Raw genomic sequence first — 17,752 nt, 5'->3', positions numbered from 1 at the left:
ATGCAGTTGAGCTTATTTCTCGAGTCAGTTGTTCAAATGGCGGTAGAAGTGTGTTCATGTTTCAAACATTTTCTCAAATGCCATTGAAATGGCAGCAGCGGTATGAGAACCAGCACATCCTTGAGCATGCAATACAGCTTTCCTCAGTACAAAATCCTTGTCGACCCACTGTACCGTCAGACTCTGCATGCTCATGGGGCTGACATCGCTGGTCCAAATGTCAGTAGTGACGCTCTCAATTAGAGGTCGCCGATACCGATTATTGGAGGACCAAAAAAAAAGCCGATACCGATTAAATCAGACAATGTTTTTTTCTTCTTTGTTTTCTTTGTAATAATGACAATTACAAAAATACTGAATGAACACTTATTTTAACTTAATATAATACATCAATAAAATCAATTTAGCCTCAAATAAATAATGAAACATGCTCAATTTGGTTTAAATAATGCAAAAACAAAGTGTTGGAGAAGAAAGTAAAAGTGCAATATGTGCAATGTAAAAAAGCTAACGTTTCAGTTCCTTGCTCAGAACATGAGAACATATGATAGCTGGTGGTTCCTTTTAACATGAGTTATCAATATTCCCAGGCAAGACGTTTTAAGTTGTAGTTATTACAGGAATTATAGGACTATTTCTCTCTATACCGTTTGTATTTCATTAACCTTAGACTATTGGATGTTCTTACAGGCACTTTAGTATTGCCAGTGTAACAGTATAGCTTCCGTCCCTCTCCTCGCCCCTACCTGGGCTCGAACCAGGAACACATTGACAACAACCACCCTCGAAGCATCGTTACCCATCGCTCCAGAAAAGCCGCGGCCCTTGCAGAGCAAGGGGAACAACTACTTCAAGGTCTCAGAGCGAGTGACGTCACCGATTGAAACGCTATTAGCGAGCACGCCGCTAACTATCTAGCCATTTCACATCGGTTACACCAGCCCAATCTCGGGAATTGATAGGCTTGAAGTCATAAACAGCTCAATGCTTGATGCACAAGGGAAGAGCTGCTGGCAAACGCACAAAGGTGTTGTTTGAATAAATGCTTACGAGCCTGCTGCCAACCACCACTCAGTCAGACTGCTCTATCAAATCATAGACTTAATTATAACATAACACACAGAAATACGATCCTTAGGTCATTAATATGGCCAAATCCGGAAACTATCATTTCGAAAACAAAACGTTTATTCTTTCAGTGAAATACGGAACCGTTCCGAATTTTATCTAACGGATGTCATCCATAAGTCTAAATAGTCCTGTTACATTGCACAACCTTCAATGTTATGTCATAATTATGTATCATTCTGGCAAATTAGTTTGCAACGAGCCAAACGGCCCAAACTGTTGCAAATTCCCTGACTCTGCGTGCAATGAACGCAAGAGAAGTGACACCATTTCCCTAGTTTCCCTTATGGTTAGGTACATTTGTGCAATGATTGTGCTTTTGTTAAATCATCCCCCGTTTGGCAAAGTTGGCTGTCTTTGTTAGGAAGAAATAGTCTTCACACAGTTCGCAACGAGCCAGGTGGCCCAAACTGCTGCATATACCCTGACTCTGTTGCACAGAACACAAGAGAAGTGACACAATTTCCCTAGTTAAAAGAAATTCATGTTAGCAGGCAATATAAACTAAACATGCAGGTTTAAAAATATATACTTGTGTATTGATTTTAACAAAAGGCGTTGATGTTTATGGTTAGGTACACATTGGTGCAACGACAGTGCTTTTTTCGCAAATGTGCTTGTTAAATCACCCGTTTGGTGAAGTAGGCTGTGATTCAATGATAAATTAACAGCCACTGCATCGATTATATGCAACACAGGACAAGCTAGATAAACATGTAATATCATCAACCATGTGTATTTAACTAGTGTTTATGTTAATTAAGATTGATGTTTTTTGGTTAGGGTTAGGGTTATTGTTTTTTATAAGATACGTTTATCTCCTCATGGAGTGCAATGTAATCGGCCTTGATCGGTGTCCAAAAATGCAGATTACCGATTGTTATGAAAACTTGAAAATCGGCCCTAATTAAATCGGCTATTCCGATTAATCGGTCGACCTCTACTCTCAATGGTAAATCTGTAGAAGCGAGGGTCTGTGGGGCCAAGCTAAATTTCTTCAGCCTCCTCACACACACACACACACACACACACACACACACACACACACACACACACGAGAGCCCAGGGGCTACACATGAGGAGTCGCAGAAGAACACTGGTGTTGCCATGGAAACACCTCCTTGCCAACTCAGCAACCAGCAGGGAGGTTCTCAACCCTTACACAGACTTGCCTAGTCTATCAAAGACCAGCAGTTCTCTCTGGTCAGGAGGATTTCAGACTTTCCTAAGCATGTGTGTCTGGTTGCTTACATAGCACCTTGGTTGGATTATCAACCTAGACTTAGAGACACACACTTGACTAGTCACGCACCAGAACGAAGCTGCCTCAGCTACAACGTGTGTCTGTCTCCGTGACAATGACAGGATAGAATGTTTAAACGCTGCCAAACACCGGTGTTGGTACTCTAAGTGCTTTCAGTGAAACATATTATTGGATCTCTTATGAAATACTGGTGTAATGTATTCAATTCAACATAACATGCATGGAGGGAGTGGTGTTCATTCCACAAAGCTAGTTGGAGATGTTGCTATGGGTCAGTAGTCCAAATCTGTGTTTCCTGACCTGATAGACATCTACAGGGTGACTCGTGTCAAAACATTCACCTTCCTGTGCCATCTCAGGAATTAAAATTGAGAACACAGAGAAGTACAAGCCCAATAAAAAAAATACCAGTCACAGATTTTAAAGTCCTAAAGGAGAAGCTTTGTGCTTCATGAGAACTAGGCTACATGAGCTAATGGAGACAGAATAGAGCGCTGAAATGTTCAATCAATCATTATGCAACTGCTGCACCAGACTTTCCATATTGACTAGTCAACATGGAAAATGGTCCTGTTAGGGACAAGGGTACACTACAGTAGAGTGGAAAAGGTAGTGCAGGACAGATGGAACCCCACTGGGTCTTTTAGCTCATATTAGGCCTAACTCAACACTGCTCTCTCCTCTCACCATGGAGAGGCCTGTTAATTTTCTCACAGCTGGATGGAGAAAGGCTATTATCAAACGAGATCAACTGAATCAGTGTTCACTTCACAATGACCTAAAGAATCAGAATGGGCCAAAAGCTTTGTTGTGAATGTACAAGGAATAGGCAATGACTTTATATGGACATGAATCCGAGACAAATTTAAGTCACCTGGGTAGCTAAAGATAAGGAAGCAGCCAAATGGTCTGGAACTAATGAAATAGGTTAAACAAATGAAGAACATGTATATTACTGTAAGCCAGAATGTTATGATGAGAAAGTTACTGTCAACAACAAAAGACTAGAGGTCAAAGGCAAGACTAGAGGTTAAAGGCTGTTTGCCAAGATCTAGTAGATGAGGTATTCCAGTGTTAGAGGCTTAGGGCTATAGAGAGATGCCATCGTTTGATAGAGAGAAGAGAACAATGGCTACTTTCATTGGATAAATCAGAAGAGATAAGAGAAGGCCTACAGCAGGAAGGGATACTGATACAGGCAATACTGGCCCCTGTTACATTTCCAAACTCCTTTCCCTCTCCCTCACATTGCCTTGGCCAGCTTGACGTCTATATAAAAGGGCAGTGTACCTACACAAAGATTTACCAAACAGAAGTCGGAGGTTGTTGACTTCGCTCATCCTTGGCCATCTTAAAAATGCAACACTGCACCAGCAGAAAGGCAGTGTGTGCTTTTCTGACTTGATTTATATCCGTTTTTGCACAGGGGCTAATTCATTTGAACAACTTCTCTCGCCCACAAATCATGAGCAGCCTCTGGCAAAGACTCCCACAAACAACATGGATCGTCTACCAAATCAGTCCCAACGCCCCAAACAGGGAGCTCCTAGTCTGTGATGAAGAGGCCATTGGGTGCATCTCAATCGCTTCTTGTCCATAATCTGTACTCATGTGAGGCATCCACCATATTGCTTTTCTCTCTCCAATGTTTTCAGTGCAGATTAAGGAGGAGACAATGAGAAATACTTGAACCACTTAAAGGTCGACATTGGGAAAAAATGCAAAAATAACAGCTTTAAACTGTATAACTGACAAACGCACCATTATACCATGAAATGTAATTATATTGTTTTAAAAAATGGATGCATAAGATGTTTTTGCTACAGAAGTGCAATTTCTTACCGATCAAAACAGATCCCGTCCAAAAACAAATCCTGAGAAATGACATCAACACATGCTGGAACAGTTATTGTGCACTACGTCAGTCGAGGTGCGCATGACTAGAATGACACGTCGATGAACCACCAAAGGCAAACCCCATTTCTGTTTGAAAATTCCAAAAGGAGGCAGAGTTGGACTGTTCTTCATGCCCAAAGTCGACCTTTAAGACTATTGAGATGCTGTCATTACCTTCTGAACAGTAGGCCTATTTCACCCTTCCTACACACACTACCCATTCTCTACCACTCACCATTTTGATGGGCACACAGGCGAGGTCGGCCTCTGTGACTGGCGTGTCATCACTCTCCATGACATAGATCCCTTTACGGCTCAGGGCCTGGATAACTGACAGGTGTGACTGCAGCGAGGCGGCCTGGTCCGTCTTTAGGATGAGGGCACACACACGGCAGTAGAGCTCACAGGACAGCAGCAGGTGGAGGACGGGGGGCTTGATGTGCTCTTGCTCATACTGGTCTGTGTAGAATGGGTCCCGCAGGTCCTCTGGGATGTGGTCTGGAGGGGAAGAGGCATGGTTAGTTATGTAACAGACTGGTTGGGTTCCAACTTCTTCCATCTATTTGTATGGCAACCTGCATGAAAATATTTGGTTGCTATTGGTTTCAATGGAATATTTTGGTGCACGCAGCCCTTTGCCTACTTCAGGAATAATCCAGGGGAAACACTGCTGTGATGACTAAGATGCATAGGGCTATATACACAAGAGTCTAATGTTTCATGGATAGCCAAATGTGAAATAATTAACTTTTTACTTTGAAAACTCCACAAGTGTCTCTGTAGTATTAAGCTTCTTAGGGAATATCAAACCTTTCAACAATGAAAGGGAATGTGACAACTGCAACTGCTCACTCTGTAAAAATACACTGCTCAAAAAAAAAAGGGAACACTAAAATAACACATCCTAGATCTGAATGAAATATTGTTGTTAAATACTTTTTTCTTTACATAGTTGAATGTGCTGACAACAAAATCACAAAGTGGAAAACCACACTACAGGCTGATCCAACTTTGATGTAATGTCCTTAAAACAAGTCAAAATGAGGCTCAGTAGTGTGTGTGGCCTCCACGTGCCTGTATGACCTCCCTACAATGCCTGGGCATGCTCCTGATGAGGTGGCAGATGGTCTCCTGAGGGATCTCCTCCCAGACCTGGACTAAAGCATCCGCCAACTCCTGGACAGTCTGTGGTGCAACATGGCGTTGGTGGATGGAGCGAGACATGATGTCCCAGATGTGCTCAATTGGATTCAGGTCTGGGGAACGGGCGGGCCAGTCCATAGCATCAATGACTTCCTCTTGCAGGAACTGCTGACACACTCCAGCCACATGAGGTCTAGCATTGTCTTGCATTAGGAGGAACCCAGGGCCAACTGCACCAACATATGGTCTCACAAGGGGTCTGATGATCTCATCTCAGTACCTAATGGCAGTCAGGCTACTTCTGGCGAGCACATGGAGGGCTGTGCAGAAGAAATGCCACCCCACACCATGACTGACCCACCGCCAAACCGGTCATGCTGGAGGATGTTGCAGGCAGCAGAACGTTCTCCACGGCATCTCCAGACTCTCACGTCTGTCACATGTGCTCAGTGTGAACCTGCTTTCATCTGTGAAGAGCACAGGGCGCCAGTGGCGGATTTGCCAATCTTGGTGTTCTCTGGCGAATGCCAAACGTCCTGCACGGTGTTGGGCTGTAAGCACAACCCCCACTTGTGGACGTCGGGCCCTCATACCACCCTCATGGAGTCTGTTTCTGACCGTTTGAGCAGACACATGCACATTTGTGGCCTGCTGGAGGTTATTTTGCAGGGCTCTAGCAGTGCTCCTCCTGCTCCTCCTTGCACAAAGGCGGAGGTAGCGGTCCTGCTGCTGGGTTGTTGCCCTCCTACGTCCTCCTCCACGTCTCCTGATGTACTGGCCTGTCTCCTGGTAGGGCCTCCATGCTCTGGACACTACGCTGACAGACACAGCAAACCTTCTTGCCACAGCTCGCATTGATGTGCCATCCTGGATGAGCTGCACTACCTGAGCCACTTGTGTGGGTTGTAGACTCCGTCTCATGCTACCACTAGAGTGAAAGCACCACCAGCATTCAAAAGTGACCAAAACATCAGCCAGGAAGCATAGGAACTGAGAAGTGGTCTGTGGTCACCACCTGCAGAACTACTCCTTTATTGAGGATGTCTTGCTAATTGCCTATAATTTCCGCCTGTTGTCTATTCCATTTGCACAACAGCATGTGAAATATATTGTCAGTGTTGCTTCCCTAAGTTTGATTTCACAGAAGTGTGATTGACTTGGAGTTACATTGTGTTGTTTAAGTGTCCCCTTTATTTTTTTGAGCAGTGTAGTTTGGTGTGTGTATGTGGACACCCCTTAATTTGTGGATTTGGTTATTTCAGCCACATCCATTGCTGACCGGTGTATAACAATCAAGCACACAGCCATGCAATCTCCATAGACAAACATTGGCAGTAGAATGGCCTTACTGAGGAGCTCCAGTGACTTTCAACGTGGCACCGTCATAGGCTGACACCTTTGCAACAAGTCAGTTCGTCAAATTTCTGCCCTGCTAGAGCTGCAACGGTAAAACTGTGTGCTGTTATTGTGACGCGGAAAATTCTAGGAGCAACAACTGATCAGCCACAAAGTGGAAAGCCACACAAGCTCACAGAATGGAACAGCCGAGTGCTGAAGCACGTAAAAAAAAATTGCTGCAGTGGTGTAAAGCTCACTGCAATTGGACTCTGGAGCAGTGGAAACGCGTTCTCTGGAGTGATGAATCATGCTTCCCAATCTGGCAGTCTGACAGACGAATCTGGGTTTGGAGGATGCCAGGAGAACGCTACCTGCCCGAGTGCATAGTGCCACCTGTAAAGTTTGGTGGAAGAGGAATAATGATCCGGGCTAGGCCCCTTATTTCCAGTTAAAGGAAATCTTAATGCTACAATATACAATGACATTCTAGGTGATTCCAACTTTGTGGCAACAGTTTGGGAGAGGCCCTTTCCCGTTTCCTCATGACAATGCCCCCGGGCACAAAGCAAGGTCCATACAAAAATGGTTTGTCGAGATCGGTGTGGAAGAACTTGACTGGCCTGCATAGAGCCCTGACCTCAACCCCATTCAGATTAATTGGAACGCCAACTGCGGACAAGGCCTAATCGCCCAACATCAGTGCCCGACCTCACTAATGCTTGTGGCTGAATGGAAGCAAGTCCCTGTAGTGTTGTTCCAACATCTAGTGGAAAGCCTTCCCAGAAGAGTGGAGGCTGTTATAGCAGCAAAGGGCCGACCAACTCCATATTAACGCCCATGATTTTGGAATGAGATGTTCGACAAGCGGGCGTCCACATACCTTTAGCCATGTAGCGGATTTGTTCTGCAAGGAGGGCTCAGTTTACTCAGTGTAAATATAGTCACGGCTTGGGACCTATATTTCCACTCAGGAGTTCCACTCAGAAACAGATGGGCTACAGTAACACTAATGAGAGCAGAGCTGGGTTCTCTGGTTGTTCTAGTCTGCAACAAAGCCTTTCTAGTTTCCACCACAGAGGAGGAAAACAAACACTGATCTAGAAGTTATCCTAGTCTATTTTGCATTTGCAATGACTTGAAAACCCACCATATTAGGCTAAATGACTCCCGTGTTGAAAGATAGGTATCCAATCATGATAATTGATGTCTGTTGATGTCATACTCTGGTCATCTAATAGGAAACATGTGCATACAATCCATGTCTTTATGAGCTTAAAACAGTAAAGCGTAGGCATAAAACAGAAAAAGCGGCCCCTTGCATGTGACAAGCCTATGCACACTCTCTCAGAAAGGTGCGATGTTCTTCAGGGCAAAAATAACCCTGATGAACTCCATTATTCAGACAGCTCGCACTCAGTTGTGGCTGTGAGGCTGAGCTAACAGAACTCCATCTCCATATCTAAACTCCTACATCTGCGTGTTATGACACCCTCCCAGCTCCAGTCCCAGCCATGACTGACGGCATAGAGGCAGAGCCTAAATCCGATCCTAAGGGATCGGATCGTCAGCATTCTCCCATCTAACCACACTAACAGGAAGACATACAGGTTGAGGCAAGCAGAGCTCTCCTTGAACCAGTCAACGACACAGCAGGTAAGATAGACTGTATTGCAGTAAAATCCAAATCAGACTGAGTAGGCGCTCAATGCCCATAACAATATTGTTATTTTATTTATTTGACCTTTATTTAACTAGGCAAGTCAGTGAAGAACAAATTCTTATTTTCAATGACGGCCTAGGAACAGTGGGTTAACTGCCTGTTCAGGGGCAGATTTGTACCTTGTCAGCTCAGGGGTTTGAACTTGCAACCTTCCGGTTACTAGTCCAACTCTCTAACCACTAGGCTACCCTGCCGCCCCATTATGAGAAGTAGGGATATATGGATAATACACCTGGTACTGTATAACAACGTGTGATTCCTGTAGAGGAGTGTGTCTGGGCATTACAACAGATTCAATAATAATAGTCAGTCAATAGTCAGTCATTCCAAGAGATATGTGTGTGAGGGATGCACTTTATATAATGCATTGAGTGAAAACAAAAGGGGTCTGGCCTGGCTGGGACCCGGATGGGTCTTCATGTTTGACTTCCCCCTGGAGACGCTGATACTGTGTGGCAGCAGCTTCCCCTCGCCTACCCCCTCTGCACAGTGGGCTGGGATAGCCAACTACTGGGACAGGGAGAGGGCTCTGCATGGTAAACACCCTTTCGCTCCATTGCCAGGACCAGCTGTAGTGCATCCCCCAATCACCATCAGACCAGTCAGGAGAGCAGAACACCAGCTTTCCCCAACGGGTGGCATTCTGACTGGATGGCTGGCATGAGGAGCTGTGCCAGCCATGTTTTGTCTGTGTCGGCACTGGGCTGGATACAAACTCAGAGGCGGGATCCATCACAAAGCCCCGACCTCAAGCCTATAGAAAATGTGTAGGCGGAACTGGAAAATGTGTGAGCAAAGAGGCCTACAAACCTGACTCAGTTACACCAGCTCTGTCAGGAGGAATGGGCCAAAAATCACCCAACTTATTGTGGGAAGCTTGTGGAAAGTTACCCGAAACGTTTGACCCAAATTAAACCATTTAAAGGCAATGCTACCAAATACTAATTGAGTGTATGTAAACTTCTGACCCAATGGGAATGTGATGAAAGAAGTAAAAGCTTAAATAAATCATTCTCTCTACTATTATTCTGACATTTCACATTCTTAAAATAAAGTGGTGATCCTAACTGACCTAAGACAGGGAATCTTTACTAGGATTAAATGTCAGGAATTGTGAAAAACTGAGTTTAATAAATGTATTTGGCTAAGGTGTATGTAAACTTCCGACTTCAACTGAAGATAGCAGATAGATGTTGTTGTGCATGTGACTGTACTGTGCTCAGTCTCTGCCTCGTTATTTATTTTATTTTTTTAAATTTTAAAAATGGCGCCGGAAAGAAATGGCAGCTGTTTTACAGGCACCTAACCAATTGTGCCATTATGTATTTTTTCTCATGTTATCTGTAACTTATTTTGTACATAATGTTTCTGAGGCAAAAAAAAGAAGTTCTGGATATCAGGACAGCGATCACTCATCTCAGATTAGACTAAGATTTTATTATTCAACAAGCAGGAAGCACAGGATGTACTGCGAACACCCGACAAGGAAAAAATCACAGTCGTTGGCAAGGGAAAGAGACGCAAGTACAGAGGACACAGTGCGGGGTGCCTCGTAAGGATCCGCCAACTGCGAGTGCCTTTACCGTCAATATTACTTGCCAACGTACAACGATTGGACAAGAAATTAGACGAGGTACGGTCACGAATATCCTACCAATGGGACATCAAAAACTAACATCTTATGTTTTACCGAATCGTGGCTGAAAGACTACATGGATATTCAGCTCGCGGGATATACGCTGCACCGGCTATATAGAACAGCATACTCCGGTAAGACGAGGGGGGGGGGTCTGTGCATATTTGTAAACATCAGCTGGTGCATGAAATCTAAGGAAGTCTCTACTCTAGATTTTGCTCGCCTGAAGTAGAGTAGCTCATGATAAGCTGTAGACCACACTATTTGCCAAGAGAGTTGATCTATATTTTCATGGCTGTTTATTTACCTCCACAGACAGATGCTGGCACTAAGACCACATTCAGTCAGCTGTATTAGGAAATAAGCAAACTGCTCACCCAGAGGTTGTGCTCCTAGTGGCCAGGGATTTCATGCGGGAAAACTTTAATCAGTTATACCTCATTTCTATTAGCATGTTAAATGCACAACCAGGGGGAAAATTAGATCACCTGAACTCCACACACAGAGCTCTCCCTCACCCTCCATTTGGTAAATCTGACCACAATTCTATCCTCCTGATTCCTGCTTACGACCAAAAATTTAAGCAGGAAGTGCCAGTGACTCAAATCTACAAAAAAAGAAAAAAGTGGTCAGATGAAGCAGATGCTAAACTACAGGACTGTTTTGCTAGCACAGACTGGAATATGTTTTCAGGATTCTGCCGATGGCAGAATTGAGGAGTACAACACATCAGTCACTAGCTTTATCAATAAGTGCATCGAGGATGTCATCCCCACAGTGACTGTACGTACATACTCCAACCAGAAACCATGGATTACAGGCAACATTCGCAATGACCTAAAGGGTACCGCTGCCGCTTTCAAGGTGAGGGACTCTAACACGGAAGCTTATAAGAAATCCTGCTATGACCTCCGACGAACCATCAACAGGCAAAGAGCCAATACAGGGCTAAGATTGAGTCGTACTACACCGAATCCGACGCTCATCTTATGTGGCAGGGCTTGCAAACTATTACAGACTACAAAGGAAAGCGCAGACATGAGCTGCCCAGTTACACGAGCCTACCAGACAAGCTAAATCACCTCTTTGCTCGCTTCGAGGCAAACAACCCTGAGGCATGCATGAGAGCATCAGCTGTTCCAGACAACTGTGATCACGCCCTCCGTAGCCGACGTGAGTAAGACCTTAAACAGGTCAACATTCACAAGGCCGCGGGGCCAGGACATCTGCTGACCAACTGGCAGGTGTCTTCACTGACATGTCCCTGATTGAGTCTAACACCAACATGTTTCAAGCAGACCACTATTGTCCCTCTGCCCAAGAAGACTAAGTTAACCTGCCAAAATGACTACAGATCCAAAGCACTCACGTCCATAGCCATGAAGTGCTTTGAAAGGCTGGTAATGGCTCACATCAACACCATTATCCCAGAAACCCTAGACCCACTCCAATTTGCATACCACCCTAACAGATCCACAGATGATGCAATCTCTATTGCACTGCACACTGCCCTTTCCCACCTGGACAAAAGGAACACCAACGTGAGAATGCTATTCATTGACTACAGCTCAGCATTCAATACCATAGTGCCCTCAAAGCTCATCACTAAGCTAAGGATCCTGGGACTAAACATCTCCCTCTGCAACTGGATCCTGGACTTCCTGACAGGCCACCCCCATGTGGTGAGGGTAGGTAGCAACACATCTGCCACGCTGATCCTCAAGGGGTGCATGTTCAGTCCCCTTCTGTACTCCCTTTTCGCCCACGACTCCAACACCATCATTAAGTTTGCAGACAACACAACAGTGGTAAGCCTGATCACCGATGAGAGACTATAGGGAGGTCAGCGACCTGGCTAGGTGGTGCCAGAATAACAACCTATCCCTCAAGGTAATCAAGGCAAAGGAGATGATGGTGGACTATAGGAAAAGGAGGATCGAGCATGCCCCCATTCTCATCGACGGGGCTGTAGTGGAGCAGGTTGAGAGCTTCAAGTTCCTTGGTGTCCACATCAACAAACTAGAATGGTCCTAACACACCAAGACAGTTGTGAAGAGGGAACGACAAAGCCTATTCCCCCTCAGGAGACTGAAAAGATTTGTCATGGGTCACCAGATCTTCAAAAAGTTCTACAGCTGCACTATGGAGAGCATCCTGACTGGTTGCATCACGGCAACTGTTCGGCCTCTGACCGCAAGGCACTACAGAGGGTAGTGCGTACGGCCCAGTACATCACTGGGGCTAAGCTGCCTGCCATCCAGGACCTCTATACCAGGCGGTGTCAGAGGAAGACCCTAAAATTTGTCAACGACCCCAGCCACCCCAGTCAGACTGTTCTCTCTACTACCGCATGGCAAGCGGTACCGGAGCGCCAAGTCTAAGACCGAAAGGCTTCTCAACAGCTTTTACCACCAAGCTATAAGACTCCTGAATATGTAATTTGCCTAGTGTCCCACCACCCCCCTCACCCCTCTGTTACACTGCTGCTACTCTGTTTATCATATATGCATAGTCACTTTAATTATACCTACATTTTGCCTAAATTAGCCCGACTAACTGGTGCCTGTATATAGCCACGCTACTGTTATTTTCACTGTTGTTTTTATTTCTTTACTTATCTATTGTTTACCTAATACCTATTGTTTACTTAAAAATTGCACTGTTGGTTAGGGCCTTTAAGTAAGCATTTAACTGTAAGGTTTAACTGTTGCATTCGGCGCACATGCACATAACAAATAAACTTTGATTTGATTTGCCTGCATGGCTTTAGCCAGGGCCCTTAGAGCAGATGACAGACAGCCAGTGGGGAGACTCCTCAGAGTGAGAGAAGAGGAGGGGGAGAGGAGGATGAGTGCCAGGCAGAGTTCGTCATCAGGACAAAAGCCAATTACTGTTTCTGAGCTCTCTGGGACCACAGCTCGCTGTTAGAACACAGGGAGCTTTTAGGAGAGTAAGCAGGAAAACATCCTTAAAATGGGAGAACAGCATTCAAACCATCCATATAGATAACCATTATAAACTAAATCTAGGATCATTTGCTTTCTTTGTGCAGGCTTGAGTCTGAGTGACATCATGAAATCCCAGTAATGAACGCAGAAATCTAAAGGGTGGGATCATGAAATGGAACCTAGGCCTAAATAAGAACAATGTAGGCTATCATATACTACAATAGACTGCAAAGATGCAGGTGCGTAAATGTTACTAAAGGAGGTAACAGGCCTCAGCATTAGTGAGGCCTGAACAGTAAGTTAATACAAAGGTAAATAGACCCTTGAAGCCAGAAGTGGTAATATGAACGGCAATCCAAAGAAGCCATAATATGAAAACAATGGACGGAGCCATTCTGTTCTTCCAATGACAACAGGCACAGACGACACACTCCATTGACATGACTGTTCAGCAATTAAAGATTCATGGCCAGAGTAAGTGCTCTTTCTGTGAAATTAGGTCATGCGTCTCACACATGACAGGTTCTCTACTATTGATAGACAGACCTAGCTCTGGCGCCTCCACAACATCTTAGCATGTCTTCTGCAAGTAACAACAGCCACAGGCCTTCAATAACAATGCTAGGCCTGATTGCTATTTTAAAGGATTTGCTACCTGTATCTATGCAATTATGCTCCCAAACAAACAATGTAAATACTGGGGGGGTAACTGATGAGCTACAAAACAGTGACACTCATTGAAATCTTGTAACCTCTTCCCCAAGCTATTACGCACAGCCTCAACTAACCTATACCCCCGCACATTGACTCAGTACCAGTAACCCTGTCTATAGCCTCATTGTTATTTTATTGTGTTACTTATTATTTTTTTACTTTAGCTTATTTAGTAAATATTTTCTTGAATCTTCTTAAAACTGCATTGTTGGTTAAGGGCTTGTAAGTAAGCATTTCACGGTAAGGTTGTATGCAGCGCATGTGACAAATACTTTTTTATTTTATATAGCCTAAGTCTGGGATAATCACTCGTTCAGTTGGCCTTAGTGGAACTGAACTACTGAGTAAAGTATGTCATTTCGGCAAATCACATGACTGAGGCGTAGCTTTGTGCTTGTAGTATGCTAGCATGCAGGGGAAGGTGTTGTGGGAGATGATTGGTTGGTAGATTAAGCCAATAAGCCAATGCCTTTTAGGACTGACGATACCAGTATCACAATACCAGTATCACAATATTTTTCCCATGGTTCGGTTGGAGTTAGCACTAGATCCAGGTAGCCAATTTTTTGTCAAAAATGTTCTTTACCTAAATAAAGCATCATTACAACAAGCCAACAACCGTTGGCCATCTTCACAAGAGAGTGAGAAAGGCTAATGTCTTGTTCTGCATTTTCCATGACCTGATGACAGTCTGACAGTAGATTCTGTGGATTTATACATCAGCTTCCTGCGAGTCCCATCTCACTGCTGCTAAGGGCCACTGCACAAAAACAGAATGGCAAAATCTGGTGAGTCAGTGGGGAGGCAGATCATTTGCCAAGTCATACTGGGTTGGTGGTTGTGGGGGGGGGGGCAGCCAGTTCAGCACACACACACACACACATTTTGATGAATAACAGAGTACATCTAGAATGGTTTCAGAATGGTTCATTCAGAATGGTTCCCACCATTTAGGTCTGTTCCAAGCGTGGCTCATTAATACTATCTTAACTGCTAACTGTTAGTCTGGGGTGTGGATGAACACAGACACATTTCCTGTCCAACAACATTTGGAACCAACTCTGCCAGCCTTGCAGATGAGGGATAAAGACAGCTGATCCTCACTTTCAATTCCAGGTTCAATGGACACTGGCTAGGGCAGTGTTGTTTTTCTGGTAATTAAAAACCTCACGCCTCGATAACATTTTGGTTCATATAGGGTAAACACCCAGAAGTGCCTTAGTGAGAACAGTAAAAGAAAATTATACTGAACAAAAATATAAAACACAACATGTAAAGTGTAGGTCCAATGTGTCATTCTTGGGGCGTCACTACAGACCCTGGTTCAATCCCGGGCTGTATCACAACCTGCCGTGATCGGGAGTCCCATAGGGCGGCGCACAACTGGCCCAGCATCACCCAGGTTAGGGAAGAGTTTGGGAGGGGTAGGCTGTTATTGTAAATAAGAATTTGTTCTTAACCAACTTGCCTAGTTTAAGGTTAAATAAAAAAGCTCAAATAGAAGATTCCAGAAATGTTCCATTCACACAACAAGCTTATTTCTCTCAAATGTTGTGCACAAATTTGTTTACCTCCCTGTTAGTGAGGATTTTTCCTTGCCAAGATAATCGAACCACCTAACCGGTGTGGCATATCAAGAAACTGATAAACAGCATGATCATTACACTGGTGCACTTTGTGCTAGGGACAATAAAAGGCCACTGTAATGTACACATGTTGTCACACAATGCCAGAGGAGTCTCAAGTTGAGGGAGTTTGCAATTGGCATGCTGACTGCAGGAATGTCCACCAGATCTGTTGCCAGAGAATTTAATGTTCATTCCTCTACCATAAGCCGCTTTCAACGTTGTTTTAGAGAATTTGGCAGTAGGTCCAACCAGGAAAGTTGAATGCATATAGATACCATGACGAGATTCTGAGGCCCATTGTCATGCCATTCATCTTCCGTTATCACCTCATGTTTCAGCATGATAATGCACAACCCCATGTCGCAACGATTTGTACACAATTCCTGGAAGCTGAAAATGGCCCAGATCTTCCATGGCCTGCATACTCACCATACAAGTCACTTGTTGAGCATGTTTGGGATGCTCTGAATCTACATGTGACAGCATGTTCCAGTCCCCGCCAATATCTAAGCACAACCATTGAAGAGGAGTTCAACATTCCACAATTGACAGCCTTATCAAATCTATGCGACAGAGATGTGTGGCGCTGCATGAGGCAACTAATGGTCACACCAGATTTTGATCCACGCCCCTACTTTATTTCCAGGTATCTGGGACCAAGATATGCATATCTGTATTCCCAGTCATGTGAAATCCATAGATTAGGGCCCAATTCATTTATTTCAATTGCCTGATTTCCTGATATGAACTGTAACTCAGACATTTGCGCTGTGTGTGACAGGAGACTATTTTGGAACTTTCCAATGCCTATGTTGTGTGCGTGTAATAACTTACCAATGCCATAGGCTTTGGCGAACAGCCACCGTAGGTTGGCGTCTATTTTTGCTCTGGCAGAGTCGTACAATTCCAAAGGTACAACCTCCACTGTCCCTTCGCCAGCTGAATCCATCTTTCTTCGGGTGCTGTGCCCGCCAGCACACAATTCCACATCCATCCTGTAAAACAGTCAAATGTACTTTAATCAAATGTATTTATAAAGCCCTTTTTACATCAAACATACTACAAGTGATTTCATGTGTGCATTACGTTAACTAGCTAGTCAATGAAGAAATGTTCTTAGCTAGCTAACTGGTTACTGTAGCCTGCTAACTAACGTTAACCCTCTAACGCTAGCTTCCTAGCGTAGCTTCATTGGGCGCCCATCCTTGGACAGGTGGCTAACTAGCGAGCTGACAACTGGGTGGGCTGTTATGTTCAATCTGTGTCGTAAATGACATGTTTTACAAAATAGCTTTGCTAGCTAAGTTAGAAAGCACATTGGCCAACACAGACGCAAACGTTAGCTACCTATGAGGTTAAAAACAACAGCCTGCCTGATAGTATCTACGCTAGGTTACAGCAACTGAGTGAATCAAGCGGACATTCGCTAGCTAAATCAAACAATATTTTCAATATACCTTTAAAGCCGCGATGTGTCCTCAATCCACCCTTTAGATCCGACAGGATAATTGATTCAACATAAGGACGTTCTTATGCAATTGCTCGAGCAAAGCCCAAGCAGCACATAACAGCAGCGAGGTGAACGAACGGTCTCCTCCCCAGCAACAAAAAAACAAATTTGCGGCCTGAGAAATTTGCGGCCACCGCAACCCGAGGAGCGCTTACTTACTACCAATGCCAGATAGAAATGTATGGCGGTTACGGAACACAGTATTTTCTCATTCGGCGTTTTACCGTTTATCCCTTCTATTTAATGTCTCATTTTAGGCCGAATAATTTGACTTATTCGCAATAAGCACCTTGTCTACCTCCGTGTCTGCGCTTTCCCTTACAAATCTTAATAGTCTGTCGGTTAGCAATACATACATAGCTAGGTAACCAGTAATCACTACGCCTGCGTGGATGCTGAAACTATCACGCAGCCGAGATTCAAAGTAACCATTCATTCAGTGACAAAGAAGGGCGTATGAAGGTAGATATGAAACAATGTTACATTGTATGTTTTTTTGCAAAAAAAGTATCAGGAACGACCCAGCCCATGTGTATGCAATACGGTCTGTATATGGTGTGTATGCCCATTCCAACAACTTTTGTTATGTTCTGAAATTAGTCCATGGAAATTTAATGAAACAGTGTAATATAAACTGCATTCGTTAATAAGTACTTTATATGGCCCTTATCAATCAATTATAGTATTTTGAACAGGGTTGGGTAGGTTACTTTCTAAATGTAATCAGTTACATATATTAGTTACCACTCAAATTGTAATCAGTAACAATTTCTGGATTACCCCAAACTCAGTATCATAACCTTTATGCTTGATCTGAAAATGAGCGT

At 44.1% G+C, this 17,752-nt stretch overlaps 1 protein-coding gene across 3 annotated transcripts in view; it reads right to left on the bottom strand.

The window, feature by feature from the left end:
- LOC112248841 (calmodulin-regulated spectrin-associated protein 1-B-like) overlaps window positions 1-17,340 on the bottom strand; it is a 43,378-nt gene extending 26,038 nt beyond the window's left edge. For 2 of the 3 annotated variants that reach the window (XM_042320755.1, XM_024418185.2), the window contains exons 1-3: window positions 16,873-17,340; window positions 16,250-16,410; window positions 4,524-4,786 (exon numbers count right to left, since the gene is read on the bottom strand). In XM_042320755.1, coding sequence (XP_042176689.1) covers window positions 4,524-4,786; window positions 16,250-16,409 — 423 coding nt within the window. In that variant the 5' untranslated portion in view covers window position 16,410; window positions 16,873-17,340. The remainder of the gene's footprint in view (window positions 1-4,523; window positions 4,787-16,249; window positions 16,411-16,872) is intronic. The other variant, XM_042320756.1, reaches the window with a different exon arrangement.
- Between the last annotated feature and the right edge of the window lie 412 nt (window positions 17,341-17,752).

This window comes from Oncorhynchus tshawytscha, linkage group LG04, assembly GCF_018296145.1.
Source record: "Oncorhynchus tshawytscha isolate Ot180627B linkage group LG04, Otsh_v2.0, whole genome shotgun sequence".
NCBI lineage: Eukaryota > Metazoa > Chordata > Actinopteri > Salmoniformes > Salmonidae > Oncorhynchus > Oncorhynchus tshawytscha.
This window is presented reverse-complemented; position numbering and strand designations above follow the sequence as displayed.